This window comes from Tympanuchus pallidicinctus, unplaced genomic scaffold (assembly GCF_026119805.1).
Source record: "Tympanuchus pallidicinctus isolate F22 unplaced genomic scaffold, pur_lepc_1.0 scaffold22, whole genome shotgun sequence".
Lineage (NCBI taxonomy): Eukaryota > Metazoa > Chordata > Aves > Galliformes > Phasianidae > Tympanuchus > Tympanuchus pallidicinctus.
The window spans coordinates 41,423,725-41,441,605 of record NW_026294739.1 but is presented as its reverse complement, the minus strand read 5'-3'; the positions used below and the strand labels follow the sequence as shown (position 1 = coordinate 41,441,605).

Below are 17,881 nucleotides of genomic sequence, written 5' to 3'. Positions count from 1 at the left end.
GAAGATGGTTTTGGGGTGGAAGATGGAAATTCTGGGGTCCTGCCTTAGACACTGCCACTACTGGTGGGCTGCAGCTGCTCTGGGCACCGTGGTGTTTTGCAGGGGGAACAGCTGCAGAGTGGTGGGACGCCCACTTGCTGTCACCCACGTGAGCATGCAGGGAGGGAGCTGGCAGCTGCTGGGGGGCTCAGGGGCTGTGATCAGCTTACAGGCTGGGGACAGAACCTGCAGCGCAGGGGGGGAACAGCAGGAGGTGGGCACATCCTCCAGCCACTCCCTACACCCCATGGGGATCTGCATACGCCTCAGTTTCCCCATCTGTATAATGGAGCAACTTGGTCCCTGCAGCTCCAGCCTTGGGCTCTGAGCTCTCAGCTCCCTGCCACCCTTGTCATCCCCCAGTGGGAAACCTGGTGCCCATACCGGTGTCCTCAGGTCCTTCAGCTGGTTCCTCAGCTGGAAGAGCTCAGAGGAGGTGAGCAGGATGGTGTTCAGTGTGTGCACCATGGTGGAGGCAAACTTGAGGTCCTCCTCCCGCAGCAGGATGTCCGCCATGGAGTGGAAGATGTTCTCTGCATTCAGAAGTAGACAGAGCTGCCTGTGTGTCACAGAGGGGAAAACAAAAACAAGAGGGGAAGGATCACATCACATCCTTCCTGCAGGGGTGACATGTGGGGACACCCGAGGCTGGTCCAGCTTTTGGGGTTGCATCCGAGAGTGGGGGATGCGTAGGGAGAGAGCACAACCAACAGGAACTTGCAGTTGGGCACCGCTGGAGCCAAAACCCCAAAGTCCATGGACAAAGCTCTACCACCCAATAAGCTGCCCCACTGCTCTCTGAGCTCCATGCTTTGACTCCCAGGACACTGGGGAAACTGAGGTTGGAGCAGAGCCCAGTACGGTGCCCGCAGTGTGGCTGTGCCCCCGCAGCAGGAATGTTCTGCTCCACAAACAGAATTCCCGAGGTTTTAAACACTGGAGAGACGAAAACTTGAAAACCCACATTATTAATTTTTTTTTTTTTTTCTTCCTCCTTTGTTTGGATTTTAGGATTTCCTGTTTTTCTCCGGCGTGGCTCCGAGCTCCCGCATTCCTGGGCGGTTTGCATGAGGACACCCAAACCAGCATCTGTGGGGACACCCAAAGTGGATGGGGCACTGAGAAATGGGGTTTTTGTCCCCAAAGAGGAGGTGCTCCCAGCTCTGGGTCCCGTCGAGCTCCTCGCCCAGCCCTCACAATGGGATGCTCTGTGAGGGGTTTACGTAACCAAAGCCAGCCTTCGCCCTGGCCCGCGTTAGAGTGGAGCGGGCAGTGATAAATAAGCTCATTTATCCCAATTATTCTTACGTAACCGGGCTGCATTCATGGGATGAAGCTTTCTCACCGCCTGGGCACGGGACTGTGTGAGGGAGAGAGGCAGTGAGGGAGGGAAGGGGATGGGAGAGCAGCCCTGGAGATGTGCTCAGCATCCTCCCCACGGCCAATGGAGCTCCTGGAGCACAGTGGGGAAAGGGCGAGCAGCCCGTGCCCTGCAGTGCCTGCAGCCAAAGTGGGAGCTGCTCTGGCTACGGGGTGCCTGCTGCTCCACTGACGCCCTGGGACCACGCACGCCAAAGCAGTGCCCCAAAATACAATGGTCCTTGGGGACAAACACTTTCTGGGCTGTGTTAACCCATCCCAAGAGCCACTCCGTGGTTCCATGCAATGCAACAGCCCCAAACGGGCACTGCTGTGAGCAGAAGGGACAACGCCGCTGCTGTGCCAACTGACCCTGAACTGCTGCCCCCAGTCCCAGTGTTTTAGGGCAGCTGAGGGATCGCTTTCCAGAAATAGAAGCTGGATGTTTCTGGTTTTGATTAGCAAGGAAGGGAGCAGCTGGTGCAGAGTATCCGTACCCACCCGGCACCGCGGTCCGACCCTGAGCTGGCTCTGCAGCAAACTCCAATGCTGCTGTGCTGTCCCCATGTCCCCACATCTCTGCCCCAAACTGCTCCCCAGCCCTGTGGGTTGGAGAGGACAACTGCCCGGCCCCACAGCTGCTGTGACAGCTGAGGCTGAGCACCAGTGAGTGGCACAGGAATGGCCCCAGGAGGATCCCAGCGGCGCGAGGGGAACGCGGTGCCCGGAGGAGGGCAGGGCTGGGACAGGTGGCTGAGATGCCGGGGGTGCTGAGGGTGGGATAGGGCTGCAGGCAGAGCTGGGAGCCCCAGTGCCATTCCCAGCCCTTGCAAGCCATTCCCAAATATACACAGCCTGGATAAAGATAGCCCAGATATATATAGCCATGTATAAATGCCCCAGAGGAGGATGCAAAGCCCTGCTCTCCCAGCTGTGGGAGCACCAAGCAGCACTCGCAGCTCTGCTCCCTCCTCCTCAGCTTCCCCTCTTATGGCCCATCACCTTTTGCTCTGATTCTCACCGACTTCCCGGGCAGACACTTTTCCTGCAGAGACACAGCCAGGTGTGATTTGCTTTCTTTAGCAGCTCGACAGCTTAAAAACTCGGGTGGTGATCAGGCTGCCTGCAGCTCACCCTTCCATCCCCCTGCTGCTAACTGCTGTGACGACGGAGGGACGAGGCTCATTGCCCTGAAATGTCATCCCCATGAATGCCACCACCCTGTCCCCAGGGGAAGAAAAGGTGTGGGGCAGCCCTGGAGTCTAGCTCTCCTGGGATCAGAGCCACAAGTCTACACAAGTAGGGCCAGCACAACACCTGGAAATTGGGCTCATCCAAGGTGATGGGAGCCCTTTGGGACCACCTGTCAGCTCTGCCTGTGCCAGAGCAAGGCAGTGCCCTTTTTGTGCTTCCTCCCCACCTTCCTTTTCCTGCGCTTCCTTCCCTCCTTCAAGGCTCCTTGCCACCCTTCCTCTCATCCTCATCCTATCCCTGCCAGGAAAAGCAGCATCCTGGGCGGCTCCACAGCTGGGATCCTTTAGGATCCCTTAGGATCCCAGGAGGAGCAGCCTTTGGGTGCAGAGAGAAATGTGATGGGGAGAGGAGAGGGAGGAGAACACGGGGAAGTCGTGAAGATGTGGTTTCCCGGATCCCCCTTCCCTCGCTGCCATGGTGCAGATGGAAATCACCATTTTTCCAGGTGGAAATCACGGCTCTCCCTTTAACCAAATGGAAATCGCTGCTCTCCATTTATCCAGAAGGAAATCACTGCCCTCCATTTTTCTGGATGGAAACCACTGCTCTCCATTTATCCAGATGGAAATCACGGCTTTCCATTCACCCAGATGGAAATCACAGCTCTCCATTCCCCTCCTTCCCCACTCCCCTTTGCCGAATCTGGCTGCAGGGCGATGGAAACCATGGCAACCGCAACTGACGGCTCGTGCTTTAAAAAATTCATCGTGCTTCACACGGGAGATTTCTGGGTGCTTTGCAAGCATCTGCTGGACATCCTAAAGCACGGCCTGGCTGGGGATGAGTGTAGAGCTGGGAGCCGTCTCGGCTCGCTCAGGATGGCCACAGAGCCTGCTGGAGCCAGGGAGGCAGCGAGAGCAGCAAGCAGGATTGGTGCCAGCTGCCTCTGTTTTCATGTGGCTTTTGGACTCTCCTTGATGTCTCACCACGGAGGCCCCTGGGCATCAAGGCTTGCTTTTTGGGACGTCAGGTCAACCAGGAGTAAGAGCATGAGATCAAAGGCTGCGAGTGCATTTTGGGGAGACCTGGAAAGTTTTTTTTTCCCAGCTGGTGCCCCACCATGAGATGTTCCCAGATGCTACATCTCCGATGCCCCGTTTCTCCAGGTACTGCTCTCCTCCCTCAGCACAGCGCGGCACGAGGAGCACCCGGCACGCTCTGCTGCAGGATCAGCCAGGAAGAGACACCCAGGCTCTGCCCCCGGATCTCGAGCAGTTGCAGACAACCCCTGAGATGCTTCTGCTCCGAAAGGAAAAAGCGTGGAGTGTTTCATTGCAAACAAGAAAACCCTCCCACGGTGCTCCTGCTGCTGTTAGTGCAACAACTGCTGCACGCCGCCATGCCAGCTCTGCTCTCAGCCTCCATAACACCACGCTGTGTGATTGCACAATCCCCATTTCCTGGGAACAGCAGGTGAAATCCAGCCTGCTCCGTGCACGTGGAGCTGCTCGCTGCTCCCGAGCACCAGGACTGAGGTTACAATGGGAATGGATCCAGAGAGATCCTCCGCTCACAGGGGAGCAGAGCATCTCTGGAGTTCCTCCCCAGAAGCCTCTCTGCTTACATTTGCTGGGTCTGGAGATGGGCAGAACCACACAGAGCTAGAGGTGAGTTGTTGGACTTGGAAATGAAGCATGGAGCCTCAGCCCTTTCCTCCCTGTGATGCTCCTCTTTGATGCCACACCACTCGGGAACCCCGCAGCGACTGGAAGAGCCAAGGAACAGCAGGCACTGAGCAAAGCAACGGCAAGCACCAGCCTGCAATCCTTGTGGAAGGGTTTGGCAAGGAGCAGTCCATGCTCAAACACGGGCAGTGCAATGCCTTGATGAGCTCCCAACACAACGGTGCCCTTGGAAGAGGTCACCTGTGGTTTGCAAAGCACATCTCCAACCCTCCAGCTGCTCATTCGACCCGTGATAACCACAGCTCCATCTGGGAGCAAGGAACAGTGCTGCACCGTGGAGAAAGAGTTCACACAGAAGGTGATCGACTGCTGATGTCCTCTGGGATGGGCTGGCAGCTAAAAATAACTGGATTTGGGAAGTTAATGGCTGAGCCTTTACATGGACGTGGCAGCTACAGGTGAAGGCCACTGGGCACATGCCCACCAGCACACACCCAAGGAACCCTACAGTGACCCGCAGGCTGCAGACCTCTCAAGTGCTGAGCTGAGCACCTCCAGGATGCTCTCACCCCACTGAGCCCACAGGAAAGCAAAACACCCCACAAAGCCTGCAGCATCCCTTCTGATTTGTGAACCCACTGACACTAAAACCAGCAGCAGGGCCTGGCAGCGCGATCCCAAACGTGTGTTCCTATGGCACATGCCTGGCAGGGCTGAAACCTTGGCTCTGGCCACAGCGTGCCTGCCAGGGCAGAAACCCTGTGTGTGCTGCAGAGTGCAGTGACTCAGCCCCAGCAGCTGCTGACCCCCAGGGCATGCACACATACAACCGTGATGATGATGATGCTTTTGGGTTTTCACCTCTTTCCTCTTCCACGTGAAGGGTTTGGAGGAAGGGCAGGGGGTGGGAGATGCGTAACGCGTCTCCGAAGATCTTTCCTTTGAGATGTGTGCTTCCCTTTCAGGCTGACAGCTGTGGCCTAATTTTCACAAAAACTGACAAGAGCCTTATTTCTCCCCCTATAATTTCTTTCAGCCGCCAATAAAATAGGTTAAAGGAGCGGGCGCAGCGCTGCGCCGGGAGCTGGGGGAGGATGCTCCACTTTGGGGTGTGCACAGATTGCTGAGGTGGGAGCTGGGGCTGCGCTCACCTTCTGCATTGCTTTTCTCATAGGAGGAGAAACAAAAGCACTCCGATTCCTTCCCATAGAACTGTGACCAAGGAGCGGGTTGCTGCCCCAGAGGCAACGCGGTCGATGAGGACCCAGGCAGGCTGGGAGCTGCCTGCAGCTCCTTCCAGTCCCCGCTCCAACAAAATGGGGATTTCCCTGGGTGTTGTACTGTTCATTCAATCACCACGAGCACTCCCACATTCGGAGGAAGGGAAGTGCTTCCTTCCCACGCCTTGACTTACTCGAGGAGCTGGCAGCCCTGGAGGAGCCCTCACCACCCCGACAAGGCAATTCAGAGAGCGCTCCGCATTACGGAACGTCAGCTGAAAGCACCACATCCACAGCTGCGTGCTGGTTTAGAAGCCCCAGGTGCTCCAGCAGCTTTGCACAGTGGGCCCATGTGAGATGAGAGCAGTTGGATGCTCCCTCCCACGTCCCTCAGGTGCCACCTAAACGCACCCGGTGCTGGCTGAGGACCCTCACTGTGCACCATGCGCCGTGCACCAATCCGGGATTGCAGGGAAAGCACTGAGACAGAACCTGAAACCCCCAGGAGCTGCCCCTGGAAGGAACTTGGCTGTTCTGTAAGGATTTTCCTCCCCTATGCACACTTCCCCTTCCTCCCCTCCACACTCTCGCTGACCCTGACGAGTCCCAGCCCACTCAGCACTGCTGCTCACATGTGTTTTCCATTTTTCTACAGGAAAACACATCAGTTCCTCAGGTCCCAAGGCAGCTTTGGAGTGGAGGATGCTTAAAGCCCATTTCCTGAGCCACCGGGATGCTCTGCCGCAGAAGCCGAACTCCAGGACAGGGATGTCCCACCTCCATTCAATCCAGCAGGCACAACATCCTCCATCTTCTCCACCTCAAAGCCTGAGCTGCTTGTAGGGCTTCCAGCAACGCTCTGTATGTGAGGTGCCAGCAGGGCTTCCCATTGCTACCAGTAGGGCCTCCCATCACTGCTGGTTAGGATTCCTATCACTGCTGTTAGGGCTTCCAGCAATGCTCCGTACATGGGGTGCCAGTAGGGCTTCCCATCACTGCTGGTAGGGCATTCCATCACTGTTGGTTAGGATTCTCATTACTGCCAGTAGGGCTTCCCATCACTGCTGGTAGGGCTTCCAGCAATGCTCTGTATGTGAGGTGCCAGTAGGGCTTCCCATTGCTACCAGTAGGGCCTCCCCTCACTGCTGGTTGGGATTACCGTCGCTGCCAGTAGGGCTTCCCATGGCTGCTGTTGGATGTCAAACTGCATGGAGGAGGTTTTGGGGATCGGGCAGGGATGAGCAAGGCATCGAGCCCAACGGAGGAAAATCAGGATCAATCAAACCTGTTTGCCTGCAGGGATGAAACGGGGACAGCACACTGATGGCAAAGCTCAGGCCTGCCCCAATTAGTGCGTGAGAAGCGGGTTCCTCTTGCAGGGCAATGAAAGCAGAGCCAAGGGCAGGGGTGCAGCACAGATTGCTCCCAACAACCCCCACAGGCTGGGAAGTGTGCAAGCCGCCAGCATGCTAATGGCTCTTACGTAAAGCTGGTGGCACAGGGTGGGGGCTGACCCACATACAGGGGCTGGTGGCTGGCACCTGGGGACCTTCCTGCTGCGACGGGGGCAGCCTGCATCTTGGACCCCCTGCCCCATCCCTGCTGCTCTGCAAGCCTGGAGTTGGGGATCGCTGCTGTCAGTTGTGCAAACTGGAGGAAAAAAAACAACAACCTAAACAGCTTTCTCCAGTTATTCCTTCCTGCGAGGCAATGGGGAGGGAGGGGGAAAGTGCACAGTTCATTAAAGCAAAAGGGCAGGCGGCCAGAGAGCATCCTGGCAGGCAGCGCGATGCGTTTTCGCAGCCTCGCTGCCTCCCGACACAGAAGCTCCCCTTGTAGTGATCACAGCTGTTTGGATTTTACCCCAGTTCATATCACAGTTTATCAAAGGGGCTGCATTTTTTTTTTTTTCTTTCTATTTTTTCCTGAGCTTTGCTGAGGACAAGCTGAATGGTTCAGGCGGAGACAAACGCGGGTTTTGTTCTGCGCGTGGCATTGATGCTGGAGGGGGGGACAGAGGGATTTTCTGGGCATGGGAACATCCAGCATCAGTGGGCTCAGGGTAAGGATGAAGCAGTGCATCACCAGTGGATGGTGGCAGCATGGCAAGACCCTACCCCTACCCCTACCCCTACACCTAACCCTGCCCCTACACCTAACCCTGCCCCTAATCCAGACCCCCAGTGGTCTCAACATTCCCTCACAACTGTGCAGATCCATATGGGGTTCCCAACATCTCCATCCCCTCTGTGTTGTTGGGTGGAGGCAGAAGTCCCTCCCTGCTCCAAAACAGGAGACTGTCCCCAAGCCATGGGCATCACTCTGCCCAGCACCATGTGCTAGGCTGACATCCTCTTCCAAGACCCCCACCCTCAGCAAAGCAGGGCTGCACCTGATCTCCGTCACAGTGGGACTTTGAGATCCCAAGGACAGTGCAGGGTGTGGAGTTCTGCAGGTGAACCCTTCCCTACCCAAACTTGGTGCCCAGTGGGAACCTTGGGACTTTCCAGCTCACAGCTTAATGCCCTACGTTGGCCAAATAACCTCATCTGCTCCAGCAGAGTGGATCAGCTCGTGACCCCATGGGGTTCCTGCATCCCCCTGGGTGAAGCTGGGGAAACCCAAGGTGATGGATCTCTGTCCAATGGCCACCCTGTTACGTGCACCCCATAGGAGGAGGCTGCTGCACCATGGGGGATTTCACACCCCAGCTCTGTAAGACAAGCTTGGGCAGTGCCTGTGCCTCGGTCAGAGCACAGTGCTGACTCAGGCAGCCTCTGGTGCTCCCAAAAAGGGCTCCAAAGCCAAACCCTGCCCTGCAGCACACCCTGCACATGGGCATCTCCAGCCCAATGCACAGCCTGTGGGTTTTCTTGTTTAGCCACACTGCTGGGTCACCAGCCCTGCGCTCCCAGCAATGAACCTGAGAGCTGTGGGACAGGGCTCAGCCTTTTGCTTCATCCCTACATCCCACCAACAGGCGAGCACTAAATGAAGCCTGGAAACCTCTGTGCTGGCTGCCTGGACAAGCCCCGGCACAGCGGCTGCTCCTCTGCTTTGAGGCTGGCCATGTGGCTCCAAAAGGCATGTGATGCTTTGGAAGCTCCTCTGCATTTTTCTGCTGTTCCAGACCAGCATCGGGAGGCCAGTAGCTGAATGGGGATGTTTTCCTCTTGCTTAAGGGCTCCGCTGAGGCCGGGACTCTTTCAGTGCTGCATGCCAGCTGGGGCAGATAGCTCTGAGTTAGAGGGAAAGGCTCAGTTTTGTGCATCAAGCAGAGAGCTAACACTGAAGGAAATCAGAATCTGCTTCCAACAACCACTCTGGAGCTACTTTGGGTAGAAAAGAAGAGGCAGGGCAGCCAGTTCTGAAGGCAAGACGGTTCTCAGCTCTGGAGATGAGCGCCATTGGCAGCAGTGCAGCTCCATTGGCACATCTCTTTTAAAGCCAGGTCTTCCAAACAGTCAGGGGGCACTGCAATCAGGTGTGCACCAAGCAGGCCCAGGGAGCCCCTTCCTGGGTGCTTCCCTTTCCCTTTCCTCCTGTCTCAGGCTCTGCTGCAGCCACATGCTCCCTCTGCATGCCAGGGCACACCGTGCCACACATGCAGTGCTGGATGCCACCAGGGCAGGTGGCAGGCTGAGCAGGGCACTCTGTGCACCCACAGACCCCGTGTCCCCGAAGAGCAAGGATCCCATAGCTCGGCTCCTTGGGCACACGGTGTGCCATGACCTCTGCCTCCAATGCTCATCGGGACAGGGACCAAAGTCCTTTTGGAGTCAGCAGCCAGACATGCCCAAGCCTGAGCTGGGTTGGAAAACAAACTGCCTTACCGCAGCCCCTCCGCTTGACCTCACAGACCTCAGCTTGCCCAGCACTGCCAACGTGACGAGCAAAAATGCTGCGTGGGCAGTAAACCCTGCGCAACATTTCCCTTTCCATCGAGCTCTAATCCTTGGGCTGGCAATCATTACCTCAGCTAACAGGTTTATCCCCTTCCCCGCTGCCCCAGCTCCACCATCCCTGGTGGCGGGGGGTGAGATCTCCCCACATCTCCCAGGTGGAAGCATGGGGTCAGCTTCTGTGCCCGACAGCTGAGGGATGCAACGCGGGAGGACGCATATGGCTTTCATTTGGAAAGCAGCTAAAAATAGCAGTGCGAGGCTCTGCCTTTGGTGGATCCCTCTGGCAGAGGATCAATCTTTTCCAGACAGTCCTGGAAAACTTCTCCTGCTCTGTTCCCATCTTCCTCACCCCGATGCAGTTAAGCCAACGCTTGCGCTGTCGTCAGGAGGATTCAGAGTTACTCAGCAGTGCCTGGGGCTCAACCTTCCCAGAAGTGCTGCCTTGGCCCCAGCCCAGGGCACACGTGAGCCACAATGTGACTTTTTTTTTTTGCACCAATGTGGATTTTTTGCACAACCAAACCCTGGGGTGAGAGTCATCATCCCCCCGCCCCCTAGGTAGAACCAGTCTGAGTGGGGCTCCCAGCACACCTCCAGCGTGGCAACCAGGGAGGAACTGAAAGTGGCCGTCATATGAGAGAGCTTTTACGTGTGTCCCTGCCCAACCAGGGGACCCGTAGCAACTTTCCATACTCATCCATGCTGCCCAAAGGTTTGGGCACAAAGCATTAAGCTGAGCCTGATACAGGACCCAGCCTGGCTTAGCAGTCTGGGAGCTTCTACACACTTCATTTTCTGAAGTGTGTGGCTCGCACACTTTGGAGAAGTAGTTCTCTTTTCCCACTGGAGCGTGCCTGTCACCACACCAAAACCAAGGGAGGAAGGAACCCCAGTCCTGCTCCCTCCCTCCAACATCCTTGCTGATTTTGCCTCGACCCTGCCTTCCCTTGATTGCTAAATCCATTATTTTGAAGCGAGTCGAGGAATTTATCTCCCTTGCCCCAGATTTCATTGCACTCAAGATGAAGCTCTGCCAGCTGTCATAACACTCGGTTTTCCAGCCTCTGTGCCTAACTGCAGCTACTAAATAGTGGAAGCAAAACCCACTCGTGTTGGGAATGAAGCTTCCACCAGGCAAGCACAGTGAAACCACGCTGATCTGCAGTGCTCTGAGCTGAGCCAGGTGGAAGAATTCGGTCCATGTGGCACCCTGAGCCACAGCCTGCCCTCCTGCCCCTGCTGCTCTGCTCACTTCTCAGCACAAACGGGATCTGACAACACTATTTAATAGGGAGATACTTTGCCTCAGGGCTGGGAGCAAGAAATATGGTGGTGCCTCAACATGCGAAAGGCAAGTCTGTTTGCTCTAGAAACGTCAGCACTGACTACCAGCAAGTGAGGGAGGCTTGTGGAAACCACTTCTGGCTGCTGGTGATGTGGGAGAGCAGGGAGCTCGGCCCCTTCCCCCAGCCCACCCTGCCCATCCAGCGCTGGGGCCTGACCTGATGATGAAGGCTCCTCTCGTCTCCAGCAGTTTCCTCTCGCTGCTGAACCTCTTGAGCAGGTTGATCATGAACTTGTAGAAGTAGGAGTTCATGGTGGGGGTGGAGGGAGAGCACTCTAAGCCTTTAGGTCCTGGGGAGGAAATGAGAGCAGATGGTTCATGTTGGCCAAAGCAGTCTCAATCAGGGCACAGGCACCTAAAATATGGCAGAGCACTTGTGGAGTTCCAAGCCCCAGCCTGAGCAGAGCCAGCACTCTCCATCCCAGGGGAAGTATCCTGACATATTTCCAGCCTTGAGCAAGCACACAGGGCTGAAATGGGCTTTGTGGGAGATGGCCACAGATCCCACCAGTTCTAGCAGCTGACAGAAGGGGTAGCCAAGCTCTGAGTAAATGCACAATCCCATATCTTTGGGTAAAACTTGTAAAGCCATTCCACAAAGCAGACAGCCCCCGTGTGCCAGAGATGCTCCAAGCCATATTTTCAGCAGCACCATGCTGCTGCAGGTGACACAGGCCCACTTGGTCTGTCACCTCCCCATGCCCCAGGGCTGGTAGGATGGGCACAGAAGCCCAGTCACAACGCAGCAGGGAGCCAAGCTTACAGACTGGAAGGCTCTTTCATGATTCCTCCTCACACGCCTGGCTCAGGGCTGGAGGATTAGGTTGGCAATGGGATCACAAGGGGTCACAGCATGCTGGGTGAGCAGCACCACCGTGGCTGTTTGCAGGGCTTTCCCTTAACATCCCCTACAAGTGGAGGAACACAGTGAAGCTGTGCACAGCCCGACATGGTCAGGGCTCCCATTGGGCTCCAGTGGAGACGCGTGCAGTTTGATTTACGAGTGGTGTCTGCTTCTGTCGGGATTCAGCAGAGCACGGAGCAGCCAATTAAAAAGGCAATCAGGCAGCCGAAGCCTGGGCTGATGGAAAAGTCGCTGGGCTGATTCCCACTGTGCTGATGGCAGCGATACGGGGAGGTGCAGATGCGGGCATCCAAAAAGATGGAGCAAAACCTGCTGCAGAGGCACGGGTGCCTCCTTCCCATGGGATCCCCTTCCCCAGTACAGCTGAAGCCCTGAGCTGTGCTCTAAAGCAGGCCTCTCCCCGAGCACAAGCGTGAGCCACAGCATCGTGTTTCCCCTCAGCTGCAGGTAAGCTGATCTGGGCAAAAATATTACACTGCTGAGACAATGTGCTCCGAAACAAAGGTGTGATTGTTTCCAGGCATGGATCACCCAGAGTGAAACCACAGCCGTGCCCGGTGTGTCGCTGCTACAGCTGTTAGCACTTCTCACCAGTGCCTGCAAAGGGGAACAGCCGCACACGGGGCAGCCCTGCACCCAACCCAACGCACTGAGGCTGGAACCCATCCAGAGGAAGTGCTGTCCCTGCGAGTCCCTCCATCCTCAGGACTCCCCTTTTATGTCTCTGCCCCCCCTCGTTGCATGGGCAGCAGCACAGCGCTCACCCTGGATCTGCCATCGACCCCTCTGCATCTTTCAGACTCACCGCTTCGTCTCATGACTTCCAGTGGTGGCAGTTGGAAGCCAATAACACAACGCATCTTAGAATCACAGAGCCACTCGGGTGGGAAAAGATCTCTCAAACCCCCAGGTCCAACCCCAGCCCACCCCAACCATGCCCACCGAGCACACGTCCCTCGGTGCCACATCCCCAGGGCTCTTCAATCTCAGCCTGTGGCCCCATGGGTTATGGCTCAGCGCACCGAGATCCGGCGTGGGAGAGCTGTGTGAGCAGCTTTCAGTGTTTCCATGCAGCACGAGAGACGAGCAGAGAGGTGTGACGAAAACTGTGGCTCGGTTCATTGAAGCTTGCACTTCTCCCCCTTCCCCTAGAGTGAGACTTTGCAGATTTGTAAGCTGACAGATCGGCTGCGAACGCACCACGAGCGGGGCTGCCGGGGTTTGGTTGGTACCCAGGAGGAGCAGGAGGAAGATCCCTGCTTAGAGCAGTGACAGAGCTCAGCCTGGGCTCAGCTGTAATAGGAACAAAAGGCAATTTCTTGTCTGCAACAGAACTGAACGCGGGCACTGCTTGGATCTGCAGGTGGGAACAATTTCTGCCCCAAAAGAGCAGTGATGCAGTGGCACAGCTGCCCAAGAGCTGGGGGAGTCACCGTCCCTGGAGGTGTCCCAGAGCCATGGGGATGTGGTACTGAGGGACGTGGGCAGTGGGAATGGTGGGGGTGGGCTGGGGTTGGAGGATCTGTGGTCTTTGCCAACCTTCATGATCCTATGATTTGCTGACTGCTCCCAACTCCTCTCAGCTGAGTTTTGATGCTCAGAGTGACCCCCAAAACAATTTTTCCCCCCTCCAAGTATCCAATGATGCTATTACACAAAGAGCCACCCAGTACCCTGGACTGGAGAGCAGCAAACCTCACCCAAGGGAAGCTCCCAGCCTGGCAGTGGGCTCCTGCAGCACCCAGGCTCACCACACTGCTGGTGTGCTTCTGCAGCTGTGTTATAAATCAAAAGAGACAGGCGATTAGGAATCCATATTAAGGGCCTTATAAATATATATTGTCACACAGCCTGCTTCCTTCAAGCCACCTGGCTGCCTGGAGGATGGAGCGGGCTCCAAACCTGCAGTGCCAAAGCATCCTCAAATGCTCAGGCATTGGATTTGCCTACATCAGCCACTAAGCACCAAACTTTACCGTCACAAGTTCCGCTCATTTCCCATAATTGGCTTCAAACTGGGCTTAATTAAAACCAGTGCAGACTTGCTTAACTCCAATGAAACCAAATTTAAGTGTGATCTGACCAGAACTGATTCCTTTCTGAAGCAGCATAAGCTGTTTAATGAGCAACCACCAGGACACTGGTGCGGGTTTAGCTGCAGTGATTGACTTCATGTTGTAATTGAGGCAATTTCACTGCAGACCCAGACTGGGTGATGGGGGGGAGAGGCTGGGAGCTGGCAAGGAGCACTGCAGGGTGGGTGCTGCGTCTTCATTCCCATAAAAAGGGTAATTGGAGACTGCTTCCTCACTCACAAAACGCTTAGTATGATCGAGGGTCTGGGAGGAAGCGTTGCCTCCAGCAAGATTTCCAGCATCGAGACAGAGCAGCTCCTGCATCCCACTGCCATGCTCTGCGTGTGGATGGGGCTGCTGGAGCCCAGCATCCCCCCCATTCCCTCTGAGCTCACGCTTCCAGCACTGACTTCCTTGGGCTACCCCTGCATGCAGCTGGCCCCAGCCCCATGAAGCTCAGCACAGCCCCACGTAGGGACGTGGGAATCTGCTCTGTACCTCCCCCAGCAGCCTTCTTCCCTTCCTTCCCTTCCCTAGGATGTTTTCAATCGGAGCAAAGCCTCGCAGAGCAGGATAAAAATAGAGCTGTAAAAAAAATAAATGAAATAAAGGCAGACTCCCCCTGCAAAACCCAACATGGGGCGTAGCTGGAAACAGATGCGAGAGCGTCGGCAGCTCAGCTGGGCTCTGAGAGACGTCAGCTCAGCCCTCTCCAAAGCACAGGATGCTGCTGAGGAAAGGAACACTCTGAAAGTACCGACGGTGCTTGGCCCTGGTTGTGCTCTGCCTGCTCCTGCCCTGCTCCCCATGTGGCCACCACTGCCCTCTTTGCTATTTGGGAGACCTCAGCACTGAGAGGTCCCTGGTGGGGGACAGCAGTGCCCTATCCATGCCCTGCTGCAGGCATGGCAGCTAGCTGGCATCACCCCATGGCTGATGGGCAGGGGAGGAGGCACATCTGGATGCCCAATGAGGCTTTTCCTGCTGTCTTTCAGGCTGTCATTTAGGGGAGCCTCATCCTTTTCAGGGTGCTGAGCTGACAGAACTCAGATCCCTCATTTACTCCCGTGCTTCTGATCCCTTGAAACCTGCCTGCAAATCAGCTCCTCTGCGAGCAAGTGCTCCATTTGGTGGCATCTGCTGCATCCTGGCAGCAGAGGATGAGCACGGACGGGTTTTGCTTTGCAGTGACCAAGAGGGACAGAGAGAAGCCCAGGTGATGGCACAGCACTCATCACCTTCCTATCAGTGCCTGAACAAAGCAGACCACGTTTCTCAGGGACTGTTAGCAGGCTGCTCAGGAGTAATCCACAGAATCCTGAGCGCTGCTGGTTGAAACTAATGACCTCAAGCGTGTTAGCACACCCACGTATGAAGTCAGCCTCCCCATAAACATCCCCTGGTGTGATGTGCTCTGAGGGCACGTTGGTGTCCCCACCACCTCCGGTAGGAAGCCAGCTAGCAGGGACTGCAGGGAGAGGAAGGTGCCTCCTGCAGAACAAAGGGTTGTGGTGCTGCTCCGTGCAGACAGGAAGGGATGTGCACATGGAGCTGCTGGGGCTGACAGCCTTTTGGAGGGGCTGCCCTCCAACTGTGCAGAATTGAGCTGCAGAAGTAGGCCTGCAGGGCTTGCACCATGGTGGTAACCACTCGTGGGCCATCTGCTGCTTGTACCTGACTTTGGTGTGGTTGGTAGAACAACCCTGAAGTAAAGCTGCTGGAAGCCAGACGGGTGCTTGGACTGTCACCCCAAAGAGGTGCCAGCCCCAGGCTTGTTCCTGCAGCTCCTCTCCTGGGATCTGCCACTCAGGGTCACCAAACAGGGCATCTGATGCATGGCTCGCCATCTGCCTCTACATCAGGGATGCTCCAGCAGCACTTGAACCACTTGAGATGGCAAATGCGAGACGTGGCAGTGCGAAAACGCACGGCTTTCCCTCTGGTTTTCTCCAGCTACACCTCCACAGAGACCTGGGAAAAGCAGGCAGAAGGGAAGGCAGAAGGTAACAGAGGGACTGCAGAAGGCTCAACTGCCCCATGCAGGCAGGAGGAGGCCTGCCGGGGCTCCCACACACCCCTTCTCACCTCGTTGTGCCAGGAGAAGCTGTTGGAGGGCAGCTGACCTTATGTAATGGGAGAACAAAGCAGCTAAATAAAACCCCGAGCTGGGAACAGGCTGCGGAAGTGGGACACCGTTTTCCTGACTAATCACCCAGCATCTGAAGGAAACACGAGTGAATGGCAGGGAAACAACTGCATAAACACATCCCGAGGGAAGAAAGGGTGAGAGAGGAAGTGGGGGAAGCCCGCGGCGTGGCATGGGCCCCTTCTGCCTCCCCTGCTGACTGCGTGGGGAGAGCGGCACAGAGAGCTGCTGCCCGGGCAAGGGCTGGAGATGGCCACGCTCACCCACCTGCAGAGCTGCGTGCTGGGATGTAGGACAGAAGCAGAGCTGGAGTTACTCAGTCCTCCTCCCAGCGAGGGCATGAAGGCAATGGGGTGACCCCAGGGGGAAGCACCAGAACTCTGCGGCCTGCCGTCCAGTGTTGGTTGTGCGATGGCATCCTGCTTCCAGAAAGAGCTCCAAGCCAAAGCATGGCACAGAACTGCCCGGGGAGGACTGCTCCTGTCTGCTCCAGTGCAAAACAGTGCCTTTCCCACTGGTGCAGTCACACACAGTCACACCAAGCTCCTCAGTGCCACTTTAGCTTTGCTCCCTCTAATCGCACACCATTACACCAGCACCACGTTCAGGTGTACGGATTTCCACTGGTTTTGTTCCAAAACCCCAAGAACACCCCCACCAAAACAACCCTTCAGCAAAAAGAGCTTGTTTCAAAGAGCCTCCACTTTCCCACCATGACACAGGAGGCTCCCAGCCCTGCTGTGACCCCTGCACAGCCCACAGCCCATTTGCAGAACTGGGGAGCACCCACCTTTGGGTAAAAGCTGACGCATGTGCAAAGCTCAACTCTGGGAACCTTTCTAAAGAAGAAGAAAGCAAACGAGGTGACCGAAGCAGAGCGCATCACAACCCATGTGGATTCTCAGAGCTGGAGCTCTGGCTGCAGCAGCTCTGCTGAACACGGAGAGCAGCATCAGGCTCCTTTTCAGCGTTGCACTCGCAGAACTGAAGCCAAGTTGCTCTTCCAGAGAGCTGAGGGGCCACGGCAGCCGTTCGGCCGCACGCCATGCAGCCTGCTATTTTTAGATAATCCACAAGGAAGGAAACCTCAGACAGCCATCGGTGTGAGCTGAACTGCAGCCCTTTGGCAGCACCGTGGGGCTGCTCCACCCGTGCGGGCTCACATCAGTGGCAATTCACCCCCCACCCTCCATCCTGCATGTACCAGGCAGGCAGAGCTGCAGGAAAACGAACCCTGGGCAGCCCATGGATTGCCAAAACCTGGCTGCTTTCTGCTGCAGCCCAAGGAGGGGGAAAATAATCGGTGTTCTTCAAAGAAAACAAATGCAGGCAGCGGAACGCATGGCTGCGGCGCTGATTCTGCTGCGCAGGGAGGGGCTGCCTTGGCTCTGCTCTGAGTTTACAATCCACAGCTGACATGAAATGTGCCTTTGGCCAGGCAGACCTGGCGTGGGGAGCACAACGGGGAGGCTCTGAAATAGCAGCAGCAAAAGCAGCAGCCGAGGAGAAGGGGCAGCCAACGAATAGTGGAGGATGAGCCACGGACTGGGGGGGAGGTGGAAAAAGCCGCCCAATGCGCCGGGATGATTAATGAAGGGCTTCTTCCCCCGCTGTCCAAACAACAGGACTGTCCTTCTGCATCTCTCCTCCGAGGTCTCCACAGTGCTCACAGCAACGCCACAGTTTGCATTCAGCACATGCAGCCACGAGCCAGCAATGTACTGCATCACAGGCACAGAGGAGCTGTGCGTGCTGGGCACCCGGGTTCACAGTGAGCACCCAGCCTGAGCTGCTTTTAGGGACTTGGAGGGCTCTTATGAGAAGACAGGCTGACACCCATAAGGGTGCCCCATAAAGAAGGGCAATAACAACATCCTTCTGCACCAGGCTCTGCAGCATCTGCCCAGGGACGTGGGGAGTCGTCATTCCTGGAGGTGTCCCAGTGGGGATGTGGCACTGAGGGACGTGGGCAGTGGGCATGCTGGAGTGAGTTGGGCTCAGGGATCTGAGAGCTCTCTTTCAATGGTAATGATTCTATAACCTTGCTG

General features: G+C 56.3%; 1 protein-coding gene across 1 annotated transcript in view; it reads right to left on the bottom strand.

Annotated features, from left to right (window-relative positions):
* The window catches only part of VAC14 (VAC14 component of PIKFYVE complex), a 52,471-nt gene that overhangs the window by 4,800 nt on the left and 29,790 nt on the right, over positions 1–17,881 (bottom strand). Inside the window, exons 14-15 of the mRNA XM_052685402.1 lie at positions 10,905–11,037; positions 424–598 (exon numbers count right to left, since the gene is read on the bottom strand). Coding sequence (XP_052541362.1) covers positions 424–598; positions 10,905–11,037 — 308 coding nt within the window. The remainder of the gene's footprint in view (positions 1–423; positions 599–10,904; positions 11,038–17,881) is intronic.